Genomic DNA, 22,736 nt, shown 5'->3' on the forward strand with positions numbered 1-22,736 from the left:
AACAGCCTGCAATCAATTTTGTGAGTGGGTTCATATGTTTTGCTAGCTTAAGCTTCACCCAAATGATTGCAGGCAATATGATTTTGTGAGTATGATATCGAAGAAAGGTTTCCCTGAAAGTGGCCAGATTCTTCCATTTCAGTATCTTCTGCTTGGCCAACTTTGGCAATTCAATAATACGTATGATCTAAGTTTATTTTCATTACTTTGGCATGACCCAATTCATGATTTGTTGAGAGAAAGGTGACTTGTCACCCAACAATCTGCAAATGCAACCAGAAATGACTCATCAGGGCAAATCAATCAAACAGAGAATTGGAGGGGGTTTAAATGACATGTCGTCTGTACTGGAAGAAGAGCCACTCAAGAAGATCATAGCACTCCATGCCCGCGAAGAGGAGAGACTGAGCAAGTGCATTGGCTCTTGGGTAGTTCAGCGACAGTTGACAACAAGTGTACTTGGGTTAATATTTGGCAGGTATCTCAAAGAATGGAGTTGCTTCTTCCAAGCGAGCAAATCATTCAGATAATGCTCTAGGTACCACTACCACAAATGTGGGCTAAGGATACTTACTAATCTATCCCCACTTTTAGGCTAATGGTAACAACATGGTTTTATTATCACATATTCAATCTCATTCTACGTTTGGGTAGTGGAGCATCACTATTCCAGTATCTCACCAACACCCACAAGGCCACAATGGTGCTTATCTAGTTTTAATCTTATCACTTTTAATGAGAAACTGCCACGTGACTAGCTCAGTTCTAATTAAAGTCATTAACCATCAGTATTAATTAAGCCAATAAGGCTTAAAGTTAAATTTTCAAAAACCCTGCAATTGCCCTTGGTTAATTAAAACTCCAACACTATAAACTTTATTAGATAATGGATAAAACAGTAAATTAAAAATATGAAAGAGAAAAAGAAAGAGAGAGAGAGAGAGAGAGAGAAGAAACTGTTAATCTCAACGTAGGACTTTTACTAGACGTGTGAGCAATGGATCACCAATTGCTATTTACCATAAGTCCACCAACTGTATTACTCTTTATTTTTTATTACAGTTTGAGGAAGAAAGAAATTATCTAAACAAATATTTTTATTTTTTTTTTAAAAACGTAAAATTGCTATTTACCACAAGTCCACCAACTGTATTACTTCTTATTTTTTATTGCAGTTTGAGGAAGAAAGAAATTATCTAAACCAATATTTAAAAAAAAAAAAAAAAACATAAAACAAAGCCAATCGCGTGTGTTAGGAGGCTAGTATATTTTAAAACAATACACACTATATTGACATTGGTGATAGCCAAATAATAAAATCATTTCTAATATATATATAGACATCGGAGCGTCTTTCTCATAAAGAAAAAGAGAAAGGAAACCAAGATCTGGTCGCCGCCACTAGATCTTGATCATCTGGTTCTTCTGATGGATGAGATGATCAATCCTCATGGATCAAATGCCTTCAAGTCCGTTTCAGATTGCATCCTTATCTCTACAAGTCACCGATTCAGAGCGACGAAGCTGCCTGCAATCTCAGCTCCTTCCTGCTCACACCGGGTTCGATTTCTTGACTTCATTTCAATTTGTTTCTATTTGATTCTCGATTAAGTGTTGGTGTGCACTGTCAATCTGATCGATTCCAGGGAAAATGTTGAGAAAATCAAGTTTTGAATCTTAGGTTTTATGATCCAAGATTTCTCACCGATTTATGAGTTCGGTTTCAATTTTTGATGGTCATAATCCACTATCGATGATATTATATATACATATATATATATATATATATATATATATATATATTTCTTAGCACTTCTCCATGGTTTACTCTTTGCCATAATTATCTGATAATGAAAGCAAATTTTCTTTTGTTTTGTTTTTTTTTTTTTCTGTTGCATGCGCTTTTGGGGAATTAGTTCTTAGTTTGCTGGGATAAAAATTTATGGGTCGACCCCTTATGAAGTAATGGGAATAATTTTTACAGTAATCTACCTACAGTTTCAAACTTCTCATTTAAACTTGTTAATGAACATACCTCATCTGAATAATGTTTTTCATTATCATTTATCTTCTCTTATGTAGGCTGCAATAATCGCAAGTTCAGTGAGTTAAAGATAGAATTTTTGAAAGCTGATCAATCGCGTTGACAACAACAACACACTCACAGGTATTAACAAATCTATTCATACATTTAGAGCGCCTTCGCAGCCAGAATAACCGCCAAACTCCTATCACTCATATATTATGTTGATAGATACATTGCATTTTGTTGTGCTAATGTTTTTGAACGCGTCAAACTAATCCAGCAAGTTATGTTTTCCCGGTTGAAGATAGAATCAAGATGTGAAGTGTACATACAGGACATAAGGTAAAGTTACGTGCCTCTCGATGGTATCTAAAATTCGTATCTTGCATTTAAAATCCACAATCAATTCTGCATTTTTTATTACTAATTAAGTTCATAATTTTGTATACCATCTTTCTGTTGCACACAATTAATTACTACAAAAATTTATGTCCACTCTTTCACAACATCAACAATCTGTGCACTAATTTTGACAACTATCCCTTATTTCTGCCTTCTGCTTTGCTGATATATATATATATACAGATCCGATCCAGAGCGGAGCTTCACTTTGGAATTAACGTGTGAAGTTCGAGTTTTGGGTCACTTTTCGGTCGCATATCCACATCTCGACCGTTCAGTTTTTAGGTACTAGTGTATAGATCATCTCTGCAAATTTTCAACCAAATTGATGATCGTTAAGGTATCTAACTCGCTTAAACCAATGGACGGACTGAATCTGTCAACCTGAACCGTACTAGTTTTAAGGCAGTTACCAATGCCTTAACGATCATCATTTTGGCTGAAAATTTTCAGAGACGATCTATACACTAGTACCTAAAAACTGAACGGTCGAGATGTGGATATGCGACCGAAAAGTGACCAAAAACTCGAACTTCACACGTTAATTTTCAAAGCGGAGCTCCGCTCTGGATAGAATCTGTATATATATATATATATATATATATATATATATATATAACATCTACTTGAACAGTTAAATGCATATGCCTATATCTCTTACAAATTCTACCACTAATTCAATTGTGTTTCACAGACACTCATACTGTAAACTTGCTTCTGTGACAAAATAAACAACTGTCTATTTTTTATGTCCTGAATTTCCACTCAACCATTGAATTGAGAATATGGTAAAGTAGCTCCTGTAAACTTTAGCCATTCATTTAATATCTATTGCTTTAACCATTATAATTTTTCAATCCATGTACAGAAAAGAAGATGTAAGAGTGACTCTATGGGGAGACCTTGCACATGGGTTTGAAACAGACCGTATTAGAGAACTTCCTCCGCCAGTTTTAGACTTTTAGTCGTCTTCACAAGTCTGAGGGTAAAAACATTTCAAGGTATACTGACATCTCCTATCTCATTCCTAAATGCTTAACTTGTGGTATCCCTTGTCATGCAATTCTTTTCATCCATTCAAGAATATTTCTCTCATAAATAAAAGGAGTGCATCTTCAAAAGTACTTTGGTTCACAATGGTTGTCTTTTTTTTGCTATTGTATTTACTGCATCATTTTTCCAAAAACTTCCATCTTTCTCGATTTACTTTGACCTTTGTCTACCTTCCTTGAAATTGCAGAGTACAGAATTGTTTCCGATGTGGCTGGACTTCTGGTTGTCCTTACTTAAAAATCTAAGGTAAGTGATCCCTTTGTTCAAGTGACTGCTGTTTAGCATTGTTTATTAGTTTATGGTGATTTTGTCTCTTTGTATACCCTCCTGGTAAGTTCATAATTTTGGGGAAATGTCAGACTTATTGGGGCTTTTGTTATTGCTAATTAGTTGGATTGGCTAACATGTTATTGCTAGATTGGCTATTTTCATAACATTTATTGCTGGATTTTCAGGTTACTTTGATTGGTTACCTAACCAAAACTGGTTTGAGAGCAATTGATTATAGAATCACTTAATCACTCACAAACACACACGCCTGATTCAAAACAGAAGTATGTCTACTACTCTTATATTTTCTGTGTTTTTTTTTTTTGGTTTTTGGAATTCAATGATTGCTTTATTTTTTGAGAATTTCTGGCCATCATTATTGATTATTTATTGTTTGGCGGGTGCATGATTCTTGATGAGGAGATGCAAGGTTTCACATTCATCATGGATTAAACGAAGACTTTTATATATTCAGAATTATAATTAGCAGTGGGCAGTTGCTTAAGTAGGTTTTTTGTTGTAGTCTTGAACTATTCTGAATTAAGAGTATGAATATAATTGTGTTTTATGCTGAAGTGTTGATTGTTGTAGTACTGGGCAGTTGCTTAAGTAGCTATTTTGTTTCTGTTTTGTTGATTGTTAATATGGCTCTGTTACTTTCAGGAATCCATGGTCAACATTGATCTACCAATGACATGAATAGCAGGGTATGTATTTTTTCTTCTTTGTGAAATTGGATAAGCACCAAGCTTATGTTTTCGTATTTCAAAAGTTACTATCACTTCATATTAACATTGTCTGATGTAGTAGCTCGTGATTGAAGGAGAAGATGGATAGCGTTGCTGCTGGTATAGGAACATTTCAACTTCCAATTAGTTTAACGTACATCAACTTCTAGATAGTTTTATGTATGCAAAATTTTTTGTCTTCAACTAGGAGTATTGTTGATCAGAAGGGAGTGCTTTGGATCCACATGAAATGATTTCATATTTGAATGATTATTTTTTTTAATTTGAAATTTCTGAAGTCACCATTGTCAACAATGGTGTGAAATTAGAGGCACCATTGGCATGGTAGGACCCACAATTCTAAAGCACCAAAATTCTGGTAGTGTCTCTTTGGGTATATGTCACGGCAGCAAATCAAACCAACCCAGTGTTTAAAGTGGTGGCTATTGGGTTTTCACACCAATGATTGGAGTCTATTCCATCAATACACACCATTTGGAATGGTGTTGATAGCCTAGTTTTGTTGTAGTGTACTCCTAACTGACAGTAGATGTTAATCCCTCACAAAAATGTAACTAGTCTGAAACTTGATTATCACATCTGTATACACCCTAAATACAGTTTATCAAGATCAACAGATCAAAACAGGAGGCAAAAAATTGTAAAGAACGACATGATTGAATGAAGCTTCTTGTGTGTTTGAATTCTTTGTATTTTCATTCAATCTGAATTGAATTTGGTCCACGAATCTAAGAAATAGTGAAAATTCTTGATCTCTCTCAATTTGAAAATCCAGGATTTAAATTGATGTCCTTTCATTAAGTCCTATGTTGATTTGATTTATTTCAGTTGGAATTTGGTTATGCAGCATATACGAGCATCGCCGCTAAGCATCTATGATAGTTACAATTTGTGACTACATGTACAAGATTAGAGTAAAACTCTGAAATGATTGTTTTGGTATTCAACCATATGAGGACAGCTCTTTACTTTCCCCTTCATCTTGCTTTGAAAGAGCTACTGTGGGTTGAATCATATATCTTCAGGATCCCCAACATCCTTCCCTGATTATTTAGATAATTAGCACGTAATATATCAGAGATAAATTTAGTTCCTCGTTTTCTGCTTTGCCAAAGAGTTTGGTTATAATCCAACTAGTTTAAAGGCAAATATGGTCTATTTCAATTTCAAAAGTCTTTAAGCTAAGACCAGGACATCATCGCATATTCGCATGCAGTTTCCTATCAAGAAAACAGAGTAGATAATCTGGTAAAACCATAAAAGGTCACTAAAGTATAACAATATTTTTTTTTATCATGATTATATGATCAAAGATATGAATTATATATTTATATACCTTATATATATATATATATATATATATATATATATATATATATATCAGGATGTATGAATATGTAGGGTGTATAAATACAAAGCAAGACACAACCATTGAAGAACTTTGAATTTGAATTTATCAAGAACATCAGATTGACTTGAAATTGCTATCAGATGACCATCTCCATGTGTGCAACCAAAAGGCAAAATTTTTCACTCAGCATGTTAGGTCTCTAGCCTCAGATAAACATAATCAGAACAAAAACAAAGCCAGCAACAAGAACTAGTGAAAACAGAGAAGAAAGATTCATCAATCCTAACAGAAATTTGACATCGACATGCAGTCACTTTGATAAATCAGAGAGAGATCATACTCCTGGAATTTGGTAGCTGATGAACAACAAGAGCAAGTTCACAAAGTTTATTAGGTAAAAAACTAAGCACCTACAAGGCTACAACAGACAAACTGCGGTGTATTCCTATTTCTTCTTTTCAGTTCGCTTTGTTTTTAGCTGTCGCCTGCGAATACAACAATGTCCCAAACATCGCCATGGTCGATGCAAGTGAATTAAGAAGTCTAACTGAATTTCTGAACACCAACATACCTGACACCCAAAAGGAAAAAAAAAAAGCAAGGCAATGAGAGTCAGTAGATTAACAAACTTTCTTTATTAACAGTTTTTGGATTGCCGTTTTGATCACTCAAAATTACAATTTATAATTATTAAGAAATGTGTAGTTCATTAACGCATGCCAAGATGGTTATTACATATTCTTCTGTTGCCTTCAACTAGACAGATCAAGAAGTTGCAGTAAGAGAACTACTGTGATACATAGAGATAGAGCATCTATATTCGAACTAATCGCTCACTTAATAAAGTGAGCCTATAATCTATGGAGAATAGTAAGACATAGTATATAGGCCCCTACCACACTACCTATATTTTTTCCTTGCCCTTCAAGCTAGGGCAGGGATATTTGGTGGTCAACAGCACCACTCTATATTGGCCAACATCCGCAAGTTGCCGGTGCCAGAAAAGAGTAGGCACCCTAGCACTCCAATTCGAAATGGACCTCCAGATCCAACTTTTCCAATTCCAAGGGTCCAGAAACCAGAAGCCCAATATTGGGCCCAAAGTTTTGCAAAACCCAAAAACAAGGAACTCCACTTTAATATATATTTTTTTTAATGTTTTTGATATATCTAATTTGCCTTTCTGATTGTAGGGAGTTAAATTTAAGGATCTTATCATCCATTTGAATTTGAAATATTAAGCTAAAAAATCAAATGATTTGGCTTTATTATAATCAATAACATCCTTAATTTATTCCTTACTTTATATTTTGATTACTAACTTGCAGGCTTACTCACCTAAGGGATAGTTTTAAGGGACTGTGAGGGACAAATGCATCTCAACCACATGTATTAAATATAAAAGCAGAAATTATAACAATTTAAAATTGTGCATTTATTTTCAACTATCAGATTCACTTGTCTCTCACAGCCCCTTAAAAACTCCCTTAAAAACTGTCCCTTAGATGAGCAGACATTTACTAACTTGAGTATGTATTTCTATACATGCTCAATACAATAGTTTGTATTTCATTTCCAACAAATTTTTTTTTTTTTTGAGTAAAAGAGGTCATCCCGTTATGTAATTTAGCAAGCAGTACAAAAACGATCTACCCCTCTGGGGTCGACATTAAGAACCGTTCCGTAGAATAACTACAAAGCTAACTAAAATAGCAAACAAACTAGTAATCTCCTAGCACACCCACCTTTTAGGATTGAGCCCAAAACAAAGAAAAGTAGAGCCTCGAATTATCTATAATCTAAAGGGCGTGGACTGTTCACTGGAGTCGCACTGTTCATTCGAGCCCGAAGTAAATGACGCTTTTGCCCTTAATTTTTTCTTAAGTTACATCCCTGCCATTCAGTCTGTTATAAATACCCGCCGACGATTTTGCCCTTCCTTTCTAATCAAATTACACCCATTTGCCCTGCCCTGCTGATCTGCTGAGAGATAGAAAGAAGATTGCGAGAGAGAAATATAACAGAGTTCTTCTGGGTCTTCTGCGAGAGAGAGAGAGAGAGAGAGAGAGAGAGAGAGAGAGAGAGAGAGAGAGAGAGAGAGAGAGAGAGAGAGAGAGAGAGAGAGTGAAGGCTGATCCGAGAGAGATGAAGAACATAAGACGGGAAGAGGAAGAACTATTTGATACACCAAGTTGTGGAGAATAGGTGAGAATTGGATTTCAAAATTTTCTTTCCTGTTTGAGTTGAACGCTTTGTGGGTTTTGAAGTAGTTGGTAGCTGAGATTTAGGAGCAATCAGTTGAACTCAATCAAGCATGATTTGAGTTGTGCGATCTGAAATCGAAAAACAATAAAAAATTCAACGTCTTGCATTTAGTTCAGTTTGATTTGAGTATGAATGCGAAAGACAAACTGAAACTGTTGCTCACCACATGTTTGATGAAATGCGTCTGACAACCTCTTCTCTTTCTTATGCTCATTTAAACTCAATATTCCTTTACAGTTTGTTTAATTCTTGGGTTTGAATACAAATAGTCATGATCTGTATTTGGTGTTCCAAATTTATTTATATTTAGTAATAGTATAAATGCCTTAATATAATGAACCGATAGAAGTTGTCTTTGAATCAACAAGTGTTTTGGTTTTGGATGAAACTTTGTTTTGACATGATAATCATTGCATATAATGAAGTCAACGTTATAGGAAATCTTGAAGATTGATGTTTTAAGGTTTGTTTTGATGGATGTTTGTGCAGAAGCTTATGATGTGCTTGATCCATTTGAGAATATCACGATTAAATGGGATTTCATTAATTAGTTGGACCCCTGATGAATACGTTGCAAGTATTTTATGAGCTCCAATTTTCCTTTTATGTTATATTTGGTGCGTTTGTTAGATACTTTCGAAGCATTGAGTTCGACCTGATAGTACATCTTAGTTTCTAAGCTTTTGCTAATGTTAGAGCTTTCATAAGTTGAAACAAGCCTTTAGATAATTCATGTTCTCCGATGGTGGTTATGTGTTTGCTTGAAACTGAATCGAGCAAAAGAGGAACTAGCTCCTGAATTAGAGTTATTTTCCTCTTGGTGTTGACTAATAGCATTTGACTCCCCAAGATTATTATACTTGAATTTTTTGATATGAAATATGTGGTTTGGATTGGCAAGCCTGATGCAAAGTCCTATGTAGGTATGGAGTGAGTAGATATCCTACATTGAAATTTTTTTCCAAAGGGCAACAAGGATGGTGAAGTGTATGGTGGAGGCTGAGATTTGGAATATTTTGTAAATTTCATCAGTGAGAAATGTAGGACTAGCACAGATGCGAAAGGGCAACTTACTTCCATAGTTAGTACCATTTTAAACCAATAAATGTACCTCATTAGTTTCCTTATCGATTATCTTCTTTTATGTAGGCTGAAATAGTCTCAAGTTTGGAGTTTGTTATGTAAAACCATAACATATTCGGTTAATATTTCTTAGATTATGATTACTACTATATTGCATATAAAATTAATGAAAGAAAAAACACAAACCCGCAGCATCGCGCGGGCGAGCTGTCTAGTAAGATTTAAAAACCCCAATGAGGACATCGAGGTCTCTCTTTTCTTTGCAATCACTCTCGCTTAATGCAAGAAAAAAATAAGCCCAACATTCACAAAAGAATAAAGGCCCAAAACTAAATTAAAATTTAAAGAAAACAACTACCCGAACCCAAAACAAAACCCTAGCAGCCCAATACCAGGCCCAACTAAAAAACCTAGGGCAAATCCAAGATGAGAATGCAATCAAGCCGCCACCGCCATGCCCCACTCGCCGGAGTACGTCGCCAACGCTAGCACCATATTCAAAGTCCAATTCCAGTCCGACATCCACCTTTTCCCGCGAAGAAAAAAGGGGATCACCACCGCTCCCTTTTTCCTCCATCGACCCAGCCCAGCCATGCCAGAGAGTGCCACCAACGCCGTGATCTCGTGCAGTCGCTGCAAGGCCTCCACCATAGAGAGCTTGCACTGCCGCCAAGAAGCTTCCACCACTGTGCCCCTATGCCGTGGCCGGAAAACTTCAGCGTCTCAAGGCTTTAGATTCCATCTTCTGGGCTAGGTTGGAGTTCAGGCCATTACCTAACCAGCCACCATCAATCCCATGCCCACTGGCGGTCCAACAATCAACCCAAGAGCCGATGCTGTCTTTCACACCTCTGTTGCCGACGACGCGAGAATCTGAGAGCCGGAACCCCCTCTAACTCCAAGGATTGCTGGCACCTCCATCGATCCTCCTAGCAAGAACCAAAATCATATCCGAATCCATTATGCCTCCTCCATCGTTGCAGCCAGCAAGTACAAGGAGAAGGAAAAGCAGAAAAAGACGACCGCTGGCACTCCCCCGGTTGACATAAAACACGCTGGAAAAGGACAGCGCTGCGATCCCATTTGTGGCAACAGCCATTGATTTGAGAATTTATCGAAACCCTAGCAGAGCTGCTAGGTCAGATTTCAAATATCAAGTTTCTCATTTCCAACAAAATTTTTAGTTCTTGCTTTCCTTATATGTTCAATACTTTAAGTTAGTTTACAAGTAAAACAGAAAATTACCTTTAAAATAGAAAGTTTAAATTACTAAAAAGTAAATATCACATTCACTTAAATCTATACTAGAAACTGCATACACCCTATGGATGTGGAGAAGTCGGTGCTTACTTGTTTAGAAATGGGTAGTTAGTTTCTAAAAATAATAAAATTTCTTATTAAATGTTTCTTTAATTTTTGACTTTTTTATCCTTAATAATTAGAAAGATATATAAAATATTTAATATTCTAGGAGTATAAAGGTAAAAAAAAATTGGTTATGGTGAGCAAGCCATCTTCTCTTAAATAGAGATATTGACCATGAATTACACTAGTGTACATGAGATGATGGATAGAAATTCCATTGCTATTGATCATGCATTTTCATATCATGTTGCAAAAGGAATTATAAAATATGATGATATCGAACCTCGCTCTGTCAAAGAATGTCAACGAAGAGCATATTGGCCTAAATAGAAAGATGCGATCCAGGCTGAATTAGATTCACTAGCAAAGAAATAGAGAGATTGGTGCACATTACCAATGCTCTAGCAACCATTTATAGTCGTTTAATGGCGGCTTCTGCGAGACCATTTTGGGTGTGAACATGAGGAACTGGATGTTCAACTTCAATCCCAATGGACATGCAATAATCATCAAAAGTTTTTGATGTAAACTCCCCAGCATTGTCTAGTCTTATAGACTTCATAGGATAATCAGGGTGCTAGGAGTTTAGCAAATGCAGCGTTCCTAGTGGACAAAAACATGACATGTAACCAGCGTGTCGATGCATCAACCAACACCATAAAATATCTAAATGGTCCGCAAGGTGGTTGAATAGGTTCACAAATATCACCTTGGATTCTTTGCAAGAATGGTATGTTTTCTTTAGTGTCATTTGCATAGGATGGTCTCGATTCTAATTTTGCTAAAGAGCAGGCTTTGTAGAACGAATGATGGGCTTTAGAAACAACCAATGAGGATTTTGGTTGAGCCATGAAGTCACAATTGACTTTAGAAGTAGAAAGAGGAGTCAAATAGGAATCCATGGCATCAAAGCCATTTGCGGGCCGTAGGGGGTAGACAGCACAGCCTAAGTGGCCGGTCTTGCACAATTTTGACTCCATGAGGCGCATGTGCTTCTCCTCGAACCAATATTTGGTCCTTACTTCTCTTCATCCTGAAAAATGGATGTCCATGTAAATGATCATTTTCCCAATTATAGAGATATTGACCATTTACACAATTTGAGCCTAAAAATTGTCAATTTGCTCAACTAAGAGTTTTTTACTCCCATTTACCCAATTTAACATTTATTGACAGTTTTTCCCTCATTTTAATTAATAAACTACACTCCTCTCAGACTCTCTCTCTCCCTCCCTCCCTCCTCCCCTCCCCTCCCCTCTTCGATCTCTTCTCTCTCTCCTCCCCCCTCACCGATTTCTTCTCTCACTGAAAACTGAATCCGACAACGCCGTCGCCCACTGTCACTGATTGGTGGCCCTCTGTCACTGATTGGTGGAACACCGTTTCGCTCTGTACGAACCAGATCAGCGCCTACGTCTGCTGGTTTCCTTACGCTTGGATCAAAAACTCCGGCAAGCAGGTCCAGCAACGCCCTTTGCATGATGTTCTCGTACGACAACTACAGCAACGACACCAGCCTCTGGGCTCCGCTGAAGACGGAGCGAGACGTGCTCTGGGAGCGGGGGTCGGGTTCGGGTTTAGGTTTCTCAGGCGGCGTGTCAAAGAATCTGAAGGTGGACGTGACCGTGTGTAAGGATGGGTGTGAGTACTGGACGGTGCAGGAGGTGGTGGATAAGGCGCCGAAGAATTTAGAGGTAGAGAAGAGGTTCGTGATTCAGATAAAGACATGGGTGTACGAGGAGACTGTGAGGGTGGCTTTGGAGAAGCAGATCATGGTGTTCTTAGGCGATGGGATGGGCAAAAAAAAGATTATTGAAGGTCAATAATATGATTATTGGAGGCAATAATACGATTATTGGAGGGCAATAATATGATTATTGGGGGTCAATAATATGATTATTAGAGAGTAATAATATGACTACTGGGTATTATTATGGGGCAATAAAATCGGACGCCTAAATCCGGTCACCGGTTTGGTAGCCGGATTCGGGATTCCGGTCACCGGTTGCAGGATTCCGGTCACTAGAGTTCGCGGCCGGCCACCCGTCATCGGAGTCCGGTGAGGTCTCTGATGATTTCTCTCTCTAAGTGACAAAGAAGGAGAGGGCAAAATTGTCCTAAAAATAAATAAAAAGCAATAAAAAAAAAAAACTTAATTGGGTATTAGGGCAAAATATGTATAAAATATTGTGTAAGTGGGCAATCTCTTAGAGTGTTTGGGTAAGTGGGGTTAATTAACCCCAAAATTGGGTAAATGATCATTTTCCCAATTATATAAAGAAAAACTCTATAATTCTAGGAATTGTGATGAATTTAATGAAAACTTAGATAATAATGGGACCAATAAAAAATATAGAAAATTACATAGTAGTACATGACCAAATATGTAAAAACAGAAAACTCACTTTTAAAAAGATTTATACAAATAAGGACATGAGCCCAGGCCCAAAAGCCAAATGATGTAAGCCTGATTCCCAATTTTAATGAAAAATGACCAAAATGCTCGAATTTTATAACAATTTACGAGTATTGCCACTGATCCAATTTCCAATTCCCAACAATGAAAAATCCAAACCGAGCGACGGAGCCAATGCCAAAACAGAAACCCAAAACCCTAAATCTCTGAAGCAGTAGCAGCTGGGATTCAAATCCGTGCTCAGCTCGAATCTGGCTTCAATGGAAGTCAACAATTTAAGTCCTTACTTCAATTTCGCTGCTATTTGGTTCAATTAAGATTCTGATCCGGTTTTTATTTGTGAGGTGGATTAGATATGTGAAATTCAGTAGCTTTGTGAAAATTTTTATATGCTTGATTTGGATTTAGGGTTGATTAGTGGTTGGATCTGTGAGGTTTCAGTATTGATCATTTAGTTCTTTATATGCAAAGAGATTTTAATCAAGAAAAGATCAACTTTTCTGTATTCCATGAGAGAATTAAGCTTTACTGTGTATAAACATACCAATGATACTCTGTTTGTGTAGTTTTAGCAAACCCTGCAATCATATTCAGCTAGAGCTGCTCTTAAGGTCTTAAGCCTTGCTCTTAATATCACCAGAAATGGCTTCCACAGGTACATGTCTACCCACCTTAGCTTTTGGTTATACTTTCTAGGTTTTCATTTTGAAAAAAAAAAAATCAAAATTGCCGGCCATGGAATTCTGGGTATCTGATCTTTCGGTCATGTATTTGAGTCTAATACCCATTAACATGGTTTCTAATTATTAGTTAATCATGATCAAAGGAGTTGTTTATATGGTGCAAAAGTCAGTTCTTGAAACTAGTGAGAGAAATTGATAGCATATATTGGATCAATATTACACTTACAGGTTATCTTTGATAACTATAATATGCTTATGGACAAGAAAAGCAAAATCAGAGAGAAATGGAAGACGAATATATAGTTCTACTTTTACAGATGGTTGCAAGGTGGCACATGTTATGCGACCCTTGGGTTTTGTACCTGCTTCAATTATTTTTGTGAACTTGGCTTTCCTTGAAACACATTTTCATGTTAAAATTAGCTATTTTCTTTTTCTGCAATCTGTAGCTACTATCTACTTGGCTTGTTTCAATTTAGTTGAAAATACCAATTTCACTTTGCTTATGGTCAACTCGCAGGCTGTTCCAGTATATCCAAGGTGCTAATTTGAATTGCTCTCGAATTGGCATGACAGCTCCTGTGCTGACAAGCATTGTCCCTAGAGCTGGCCCTCTGCACTCATCCGCATGCTTTGTGAGATTCTATTTGCCAATGAAGTTTCAAGCTTCCCCACCCACACCCCTTCCAGAACTCAACTTGAAACCTTATACATGGGATAGTCATTACATTGCGGTCAGGAAATTCTCGGGATTTGCAAGAGATAGTAACATTGTGCAAGAAGCATAGAAACTCGCCACCAGACTTAGCAGGTCTCCATGGGCTAATTCTACATCAGAAGAAAGTAGATCTGCTTACTCGATTGCACAGTATAACTCCCCTTTCCGGTTGATTGGGCATGTGAATGAAGTTTGGGTCGATGTCAATGCCTCTGGATTGCTTTTCTATTCTTTTTATTAGTGATGTTTTGGAATACCAGATCACTATACATTTTCATGCGTTTTCGCTATCAGAAGCAAAATGTGTTGCTCTGTTATTCGTAGAACAATATGTTCCTTGAACCTTTTCTAAAGATATACGGATCTTGAGGGACTTTGAAAGATAGTTTCAAATAGTCATATTGGGGTTAATAAGTTCATCAAAGTTTTATTAAAGGTGCATCTTTACTAACCAGCATGCTACTATACTTGTGTTTGCTTGCATGTTGAAAATTATAATGGTAAGTAGTTCAGTTCTAGTCGAAAAAAGGAAATTGACGCTGATAAGATAGTCTCAGTTATTGATTATGCCTCTTTCGTAGTTAGCATCTTTAAATTGTTTGCTAAGGAAGTGGGAAATTAAGCAATACATGATATATAGTACAGTTTGAGTTTTTCTGATGCCTTTTCTTTTAGTTACATGGGTTGTTATTGCTATTGAGATTCTTCGGTAGAAAGGATGAGAAAACTATAGGTTATACTGCTACTGTAAAACAGGATTAATTGATTTGTTTTGGTTTTGCTACTAGTTGGAGGTTCAAACCAAACCAATTTGAACAGTTATGTTATCTGGATTCATGCTTTTGTTAATAAAAGATGTATGAGAACAAAGTAATTCATTTTGACAGAGGTAGGTAAACTTTTTAAGTTCTAGTACCACATAACTACTTGAATATGACCCTTAAGTTTCTTGTAAATCGTCGTCAACTTCTTTGCAGTCTTATTTAATATCTCGCTTTTGCTCCATTGCAAATGGTAGAAAGTTTCAGTCTTTCTAACCATGGTAAAAGCTATTATTGATCTGCTACTATTCAAATTGAATTGATATGCTGCTATAGTTTATAGTTTATGTCAATGATATGCTCTGCTACTATTCAGTGATATGATCTGCAATTTGGTTCAATGATATGATTAGCTACTATCAATGATATGATCTGCTAGTGTTCAAATTGAATTGATTTGTCATTCATGGATTGACAGATCTAATTGCTCCTGCTACTGTTACTGCTCCTGCTACTGCTCCTGCTACTGCTACTGCAAATGAACTTGCTACTGAACCAATGACACGTTTAGCAATAAAGAATAAGAAAAAAGTTTGACGAAGATCTCTGAGATTCTCTCTCTTAGCAACATGTAAAAGGACGATGAAGAGTGCAGTAGCAGAACACGAATAGCAGAACTTGACGAGTATGAGTGGGGCGAGTACAGTAGCAGGATTGGACGAGTGCAGTAGCAGGATTAGATGATGATGAGTGTGAGTGAAATTCAATTTGAGCAGTAAGTGAAATTCCCGTGCATAGTAAATTCAATCAGGTAAATTGTAGATTACTCATTTAAAGTTTCGATCTTTGTTTTAACAATAAGATTGTGGGAGGAAGTAAAGAGCTCGAGAGAAGCGTACCAATTGTAAAGTGTTTCTAGGGATATACTCCTGAGGAGGCCATGAATTCTTTCTACAATGGAACAAAGTACCACTAACCATGATCTTCTTCGATCCAACTAATTTAATTGGTTCTGTCTTCTGTTGTGTCAATTTTACAAGTGCAGTAGCAGAACTGGACGAGTATGAGTGCAGTAGCAGGATTGAACAAGTGTAGTAGCAGAACACGAGTACAAGTGCAGTAGCAAAAGTATACGAGCATGAGTGCAGCGAGTACAGTAGCAGGATTGAACGAGTGCAGTAGCAGGATTAGGCGATGACGAGTGCAGTAGCAAAACACGAGTACAAGTGCAATAGCAGAACTGGACGAGTATGAGTACAGCGAGTACATTAGCAGGATTGAACGAGTACAGTAGCAGAACATAAGTACAAGTGCAGTAGTAGAACTGGACGAATATGAGTGCAGCGAGTACAGTAGCAGGATTGAACGAGTGCAGTAGCAGGATTAGGCGATGACGAGTGCAGTAGCAGAACACAAGTAGCAGAACTGGACACGAGTACAAGTGCAATAGCAGAACTGGACAAATATGAGTGCAGCGAGTGCAGTAGCAGGATTGAACGAGTGCAGTAGCAGGATTAGGCGATGACGAGTGCAGTAGCAGAACATGAGTAGCAGAACTAGACACGAGTACAAGTGCAGTAGCAGAACTTGACGAGTATGAGTGCAGTAGCAGAATTGGACGAGTGCAATAGTAGGATTTGGCGATGAGATGAGAGTAGTAGGAAAGTGAGGTCTGAGATTCTTTCTCTTAGCAACGTGTAAAAGAAAGATTTTTTTTTTTTTGGCTTTTGAGAAGTAACATAAATGAATTATTCTCATAAAAAAAAAATTATTCTCATTTAAAAAAAAGTAATATAAACAGATTATTCTAAAAAAAAAAAAAAAAAAGTGACATAAAGGGATTATTCTTAGAAAAAGAAAAAAAAGTAATATAAAGGGATTAGAAGTCAAAATGAATAATTAAGGGTCAAAAAGTAAATTAACTCATGACATGTGGCAAGTGGGAGTAGATTGTCCTTATTTGTAATATTTAATCCTTATAAAGGGATTACAAGTCAAAATAAGTAATTAAAGGTAAAAAAGTAAATTAACTCATGACATGTGGCAAGTGGAGAGCATATTGTCCTTAAGTGTAAACTTTTGTCCTTAAATATTCAAAACCAAATGTTGTGGAGTTTTTTGTGTTTTGAAATTCTATCAAGGGGGTATATGTAGTTTGCTATAAAAAATATCTACAATTATGATATTTAAAGATGATGTTAATCTTGCTAGTTGACAATCTGTGTAAATCTTTGAAAAAACAGAATCTAATACTTTATCCTAATTGGCAATAATTGAATATAGATTAAAAAGAAATAATCAATGGGTTATTTCCATTAGTTCTTTTAGAATTTTTTTTTTGAATGGAAATTATTCTATGCACCGACAGTGTAAGTGACCAAACCCTCATAAAATAATCTCAACCCTTGATATTTATTATCAACTTTATTTTTAATAAATAAAAAGTGTATTTAATGCAATCTAACCATTCATTTATGTTGGTGCAAGTGCACGGCGGTGCTCTGAATAATCTCTCTTTTTTGAAATGTAGTTTTTTTTAGAAATTAGGTGTATAATGAATTGCCCCTAAAAATCACAACAAATGCACAACGCATGCACGGTCCAAATAACGAGAAAAGATGCTCAATAAGACATCAATGTTACCAACAAGACAAGTGCGCAGATATGGTTTAGAGAACAAAATTAATGCAGATGAGATTCTTACATGGGCTGGATATACACCTCGGGCTGGCTTTACCTTCTCATTCTTCCCATCCTCGAAAATCAGCGAAAATTACTGCCGTTTTGTTGTCGTACAAAATGGGCTCAAACAGTATGCTGTTGAAACGATTAAAGGAATTTCCACTGGTTTCACTCTCAGGAAGAGCCACTGTTGTTTCCCGTCCATGGGGGGTGTCCTCAGAAAAGCTTGTAGTTCCTAAAGAGTCCATCTGATCATCTTCATGAATTGGCTCCTCGTTATGTCGAGAATCGTCTTCCTTATATGGTAGACTGTGATCCAAGTTGTCAAAGACAGAGGCGAAGCACTGTATAATTGTTTGCTTATATTCTTGCAAGTCTTGCTTGTATAAGATTCGGTAGCTACATTCCTGTACCGACAAAGCTGGGGAACCACTCTCAAATGAAGCTTCTAGTTGACGACGATGTTTATCCATGGCAAACCTAAAGATTTCACCAGATATGAATTGCAGCCAAATGAATCCTCTACGAGATAACCACATGAATTTGTTGTTTGGCCTGACGCCGAGCACACCCTCATTGATAGAAATGAATCGATAAGGATTAGAACTCCACCGAAAATTGCACTTAACATCAGAACTGAGTTCTGAGTCCTTATAATTGCCAAGGTCAGTTGGAAGTGGGTGTACTGAAAAGGCAGCACATACAACAAGTCCCATCCAATTGTTGTCACTTTCCAAATCATCGGGAAGTGGGTACACATACGTAGATGTGAGAGATTTTTCTTTGAACCAATCTGGAATCTTCTTTTGAGGGAAAAGACAAGCATGGTTGAAGCAATCCTGATAGAAAGCGATGGTGTCTTCTCCGAGAACGAGTTTTACGGACAGATCAAGCCTGAAGAAAGATTGAAGCAAAATCTCGAAGTTTCTTTTCCACTCGGTTGTATCTTTCCTGAATTGAGTGTCACCATGTATGACCAAGTTTACTTTACCAAATTTCATGGATGGAACCAGTGGACTTCGTGCGCTTCGTGTGGGCAGGATGCAGGCTTTGGAGTAAGCAACCAAACTCAAGGCCATATGTACGGGCAGCAAAAGCCTCCCCGGGGAAAAGATTTCTGTTTTTTCATCTTGGGAGAAGTAAAAAGGCGGAGGACTCCTGATAGTGCTCTGAGTAATTGTTTGGACTAGCCCTTTTATATCTTCATCATACACTACACGGATCCCACACATTTCAACCTCCGAACCTGGGCTAAAGAAATCAAACCGAGCAAAAATGACAGGACACTGATCACACTGCTCAGGGAAGCGCGCACGTGGTATATGAAAGAAACAAAGTCTCCGTGATCCGGAAAATTGGTCTTCACCGAGGCATGTGTTTATGGAATGTACTGAATGTCCTGGGAAGACAGACAAACTACACATAGAGCAACTATGTGAACCTGGAGACTGAGTAAAGGCAACATATAGAGCAAAGCCTACCCATTTATTATCTTTATACAAATCCGGAGGGGCATTAATTTTAACTTCGTTCCCAATGCTTTGATGACTAAACCACGGCAAAACTGCTCTGACTCTAGGAGATAAAATAAAGCCATAATTATAGTGGCGTGCGCTGCCCCCCTGCTTCATATAATACATATAGATTAGTATATGGAACTCGATGTAATAGTATATGAGAGAGATGAGAAAGAGAGTAACAGATGTACCTGAAATAGTTGTTCAAGCGATGACTCTATCATTCTCAGTTGCCGTGTAACTTTGGTTGAACTTGAATCCGTTGAAGCTGGAGGTTCAGTTTCAATGAAAAATGGCATTAACTCCGGAGAAGTACTGGATGCAGAACCTCGTTCACCCTGACAAACAGGTGTAGTGCCATAAGAATCTCTGTCATCTGCATGACTTGGCCACTTGTTATGTCTGGAATCCTCTCCTATATACGGCCGAATGACATCCTCGTTGTCAAAGAAGCAGGTAAAGCACTCTATTATTGTTTGCTTAAATTCTTCCACGTCTTTTTTGTATAGAACACGCAGGCTGCATTCCTGTATCCTCAAGACTTTGGAAGAAATTGAATCAGTCCTAAATGAAGCCTCTAGGTGATCAGATATATGTAACCGATCCTTAAATTTCTGATGGGGTATGTATCGCAGCCAAATGAATCGTCTAAGATATAACCACATGAATTCATTCTTGAGAACAATGCTCGACTTCTTGCCAGCTTTGAGATTCAAAGCTCTTTCAGAACCCCACTGCAAAAGGCATGTAAGTTTCGGATAGTTTTCTGAATCCAGATAACTGAGGACGTCAGCTTGGGACGCATGGACTGAAAACGCAGCACAGACAACAAATCCCAACCAGTTCTCATCATTTTCCAAATTCGGAGGGAGTGTGGTCTTCAACTTATTTGTGTGATATTTCACCCCACAGAACCACTTTGGAATGTCCTTTTGAGGGATAATACTTGAGCTGCAGAGACAGTAAGGATCAGAATCACCTAGGCTAGAGATGACGTCTCCTCCAAGAGTGAGGGTTATAGATAGAGGAAACCTAAAGAAACATTGAAGCAAAAACTGAAGGTTTTTTTTCCACTCCATCACTGAATATTTTTTCTTGAATGGGGTGTCACCATGTATGCGTAAATGAATTACTTGACCAACAAGGGTCTTTACAGGCTCTTGAGCGGTAGATGGCGTCCTGCAATAAGAAAAAAAAAACAACAACAAGAAGAAGATCAGAGAGCATTAGTTAGGCTGAAATGAGATGCACTTCAAATGTGGAATTAATTTTGTTTCAATAAGAATTTAACCTTGCAGCGAGTTCATTCAAATTTGTGTCCATATTTATATCCGCAAAAGGCTGACCCATTTGCGACTGACGTGGTGTGTTAGCAAATCCAATCCCATAGTAAACAGGCGGACTCCTGATAGTGCAGTGGGTAATTGTTTGGATTATCCCTATCAGATCTTGCTCGTATAGTAGATGGATCCCACACATCTCAACATCCACAACTGGAGTAAGGACTTCAAAGAAGGCAGAAATGTAACTACACGTATTCCACTGTTCTGGAAAACGTGCACGCGGTTTATGAATGAAACAGAGTCGTCGTGATCCGGAAAAATTGCCTTGGGAGCATGCTATTGTGATCGCTTCTGCATGTCCTGCAGAGGTAGACAAAGAACAGCGACATAGAATGTTTTCCGTATAACCTGGGGGCACAGTGAAAGCAACATATAGAGCTAACCCTGCCCATTTCTTATCGTTGTATAAATCCGGAGGAAGATGAAGTACTAGTGCTTCGCTCCCAATGGTTTGGTGATTAAACCATGGCAAAATTGCTCCAACTCTCGGAGATAAAATAAAACCATGTTCAAAGTCATATCCTTTGATCTGTATGAAATATAAAAATATATATAGATTAATATATGGAACTTAATATATGGATGATCGAGACATTCAGAAACAGACATGAGAGACACACCTTATCTCGAAACATTACTGCGAGCAAAGTCTCCACATTTGTTCTGAACTGATCACCTTCAAATTTGGTTGGACTTGAATCTGTTGGGACGGAAGGTTCAATTTCAAATAAGAATGGTATTAGCTCCGGAGGACAACTAGAACCGTGTTCTTCTTCTACTACATGTGTAACTAGTTCCAGCTGATCACTGCATTTTCCACTAGCTCTGAACTGATCACCTTCAAATCTTGTTGAACTTGAACCTGTTGAGGCGGGAGGTTCAATTTCAGATAAGAATGGGATTAGCTGTTGAGGAGAAGTACTAGAACCATGTTCTTCTTCTACTACATGTGTAACTAGTTCCAGTTGATGACTGGCTGCTTGTCCACTAGTTTCACCCTGACAAACAGCTGTAGTTCCATAATAATCTCTCTCATCTGCTTCAACTGAGGAGACATCAGAAGGGCCTTTCCCCTTCCCATCAGTTATGGGTACATCTAATCTCTCATTGTGAGTTTGCTCAATGACAATGTTGCCACCAGTTGTACTAGATGGTCCCATCTCATCTCCATGATTTGGCCACTTATTATGTCCAGAGTCCTCTTCTTCTATATATGGCTTAATGATATCCCCGTTGTCAAAGAAGGAGGTAAAGCACTCTATTATTGTTTGATTAAATCCTTCTACATCTTGCTTGTATAAGAAACGGAAGCTACATTTCTGTACTGCCAATACTTGGGGAGAATCACTCTCAAATGAAACCTCTAGTTCAGATAGTTTATTGAAGAGATGCTCAACATTGTGACGGGGCACGTAATGCAGCCAAATGAATCCTCTACGATAAAACCACATGAATTTGTTCTTCGGACTGATGCCAACCATGTTACGAACTACTACACCAGAATAGTCAGAACTTGATTGGAAATGGCACATAAGTTCGGGATGGTGTCCCGAATCCAGATATTTGAGGACATCAGCTTTAGAGGCGTGGACTGAAAAGGCAGCACATACAACAAAACCCATCAAATTCATATCATTTTCCAAATCTGGAGGAAGTTCGGGCACCATACTGGCAGAGTGATGTGGTGTAAACCAGTCTGGAATTTCCTTTTGAAAGAAAATACCAGTATGAAGATTATGATCCTCTGAGAAAGAAATTCTGCCTCCTCTAAGAATGAGACTTATTGATAGACCAGAAAGGGTTAAGAAACGTTGAAGCAAAAGCTTAAGGTTTCTTTTCCACTTGATTACTGTTTCTGTTTTCTTGAGTGAAGTAAATGGAGTTGCAGCAAGTATCAGTAACTGAATTCCTTGGATGGATTTTAAATCTGTTAAAGGCTCTTGCAAGGTTGAAAGCTTCCTGCAATTATTTCAAACAATAAAAAACGCAAACGTTAGTTAGGAGAAGAATCAATGAGATGCATCATTGGTATGAAGTATGCATTTCAATGGG

The 22,736-nt window shown here is 37.5% G+C and overlaps 1 protein-coding gene and 2 long non-coding RNA genes across 9 annotated transcripts in view; 2 read left to right on the plus strand and 1 right to left on the minus strand.

Moving 5' to 3' along the window:
- The first annotated feature begins 1,308 nt into the window (after window positions 1-1,308).
- On the plus strand, window positions 1,309-5,245 carry LOC112175973. Of its 4 annotated transcripts, none has more exons than XR_002926728.2 (8): window positions 1,309-1,560; window positions 2,083-2,167; window positions 2,307-2,368; window positions 3,297-3,429; window positions 3,669-3,727; window positions 3,937-4,035; window positions 4,415-4,458; window positions 4,559-5,245. It is a non-coding gene; the product is annotated as an uncharacterized LOC112175973 (long non-coding RNA). The 4 variants fall into 4 exon arrangements; XR_002926730.2 differs by having other exon boundaries at window positions 4,562-5,245; XR_002926727.2 differs by having other exon boundaries at window positions 1,310-1,560; window positions 4,415-5,245.
- A 766-nt stretch (window positions 5,246-6,011) lies between these two features.
- Window positions 6,012-22,736, minus strand: part of LOC112195031 — a 32,860-nt gene continuing 16,135 nt past the window's right edge. For 2 of the 4 annotated variants that reach the window (XM_040516770.1, XM_024335357.2), the window contains exons 9-12: window positions 21,305-22,643; window positions 20,633-21,213; window positions 19,533-20,520; window positions 17,749-19,449 (exon numbers count right to left, since the gene is read on the minus strand). In XM_040516770.1, the coding sequence (XP_040372704.1) occupies window positions 17,884-19,449; window positions 19,533-20,520; window positions 20,633-21,213; window positions 21,305-22,643 (4,474 nt within the window). In that variant the 3' untranslated portion in view covers window positions 17,749-17,883. Of the gene's footprint in view, window positions 6,423-17,748; window positions 19,450-19,532; window positions 20,521-20,632; window positions 21,214-21,304; window positions 22,644-22,736 lie in introns of those variants that run through there. The other 2 variants (XM_024335345.2, XM_024335351.2) reach the window with 2 other exon arrangements.
- Window positions 7,935-9,207, plus strand: LOC112195045. The gene is made up of 2 exons (XR_002934318.2): window positions 7,935-8,056; window positions 9,040-9,207. It is a non-coding gene; the product is annotated as an uncharacterized LOC112195045 (long non-coding RNA).

Source organism: Rosa chinensis, chromosome 1 (assembly GCF_002994745.2).
Source record: "Rosa chinensis cultivar Old Blush chromosome 1, RchiOBHm-V2, whole genome shotgun sequence".
NCBI classification, from domain to species: Eukaryota; Viridiplantae; Streptophyta; class Magnoliopsida; order Rosales; family Rosaceae; genus Rosa; species Rosa chinensis.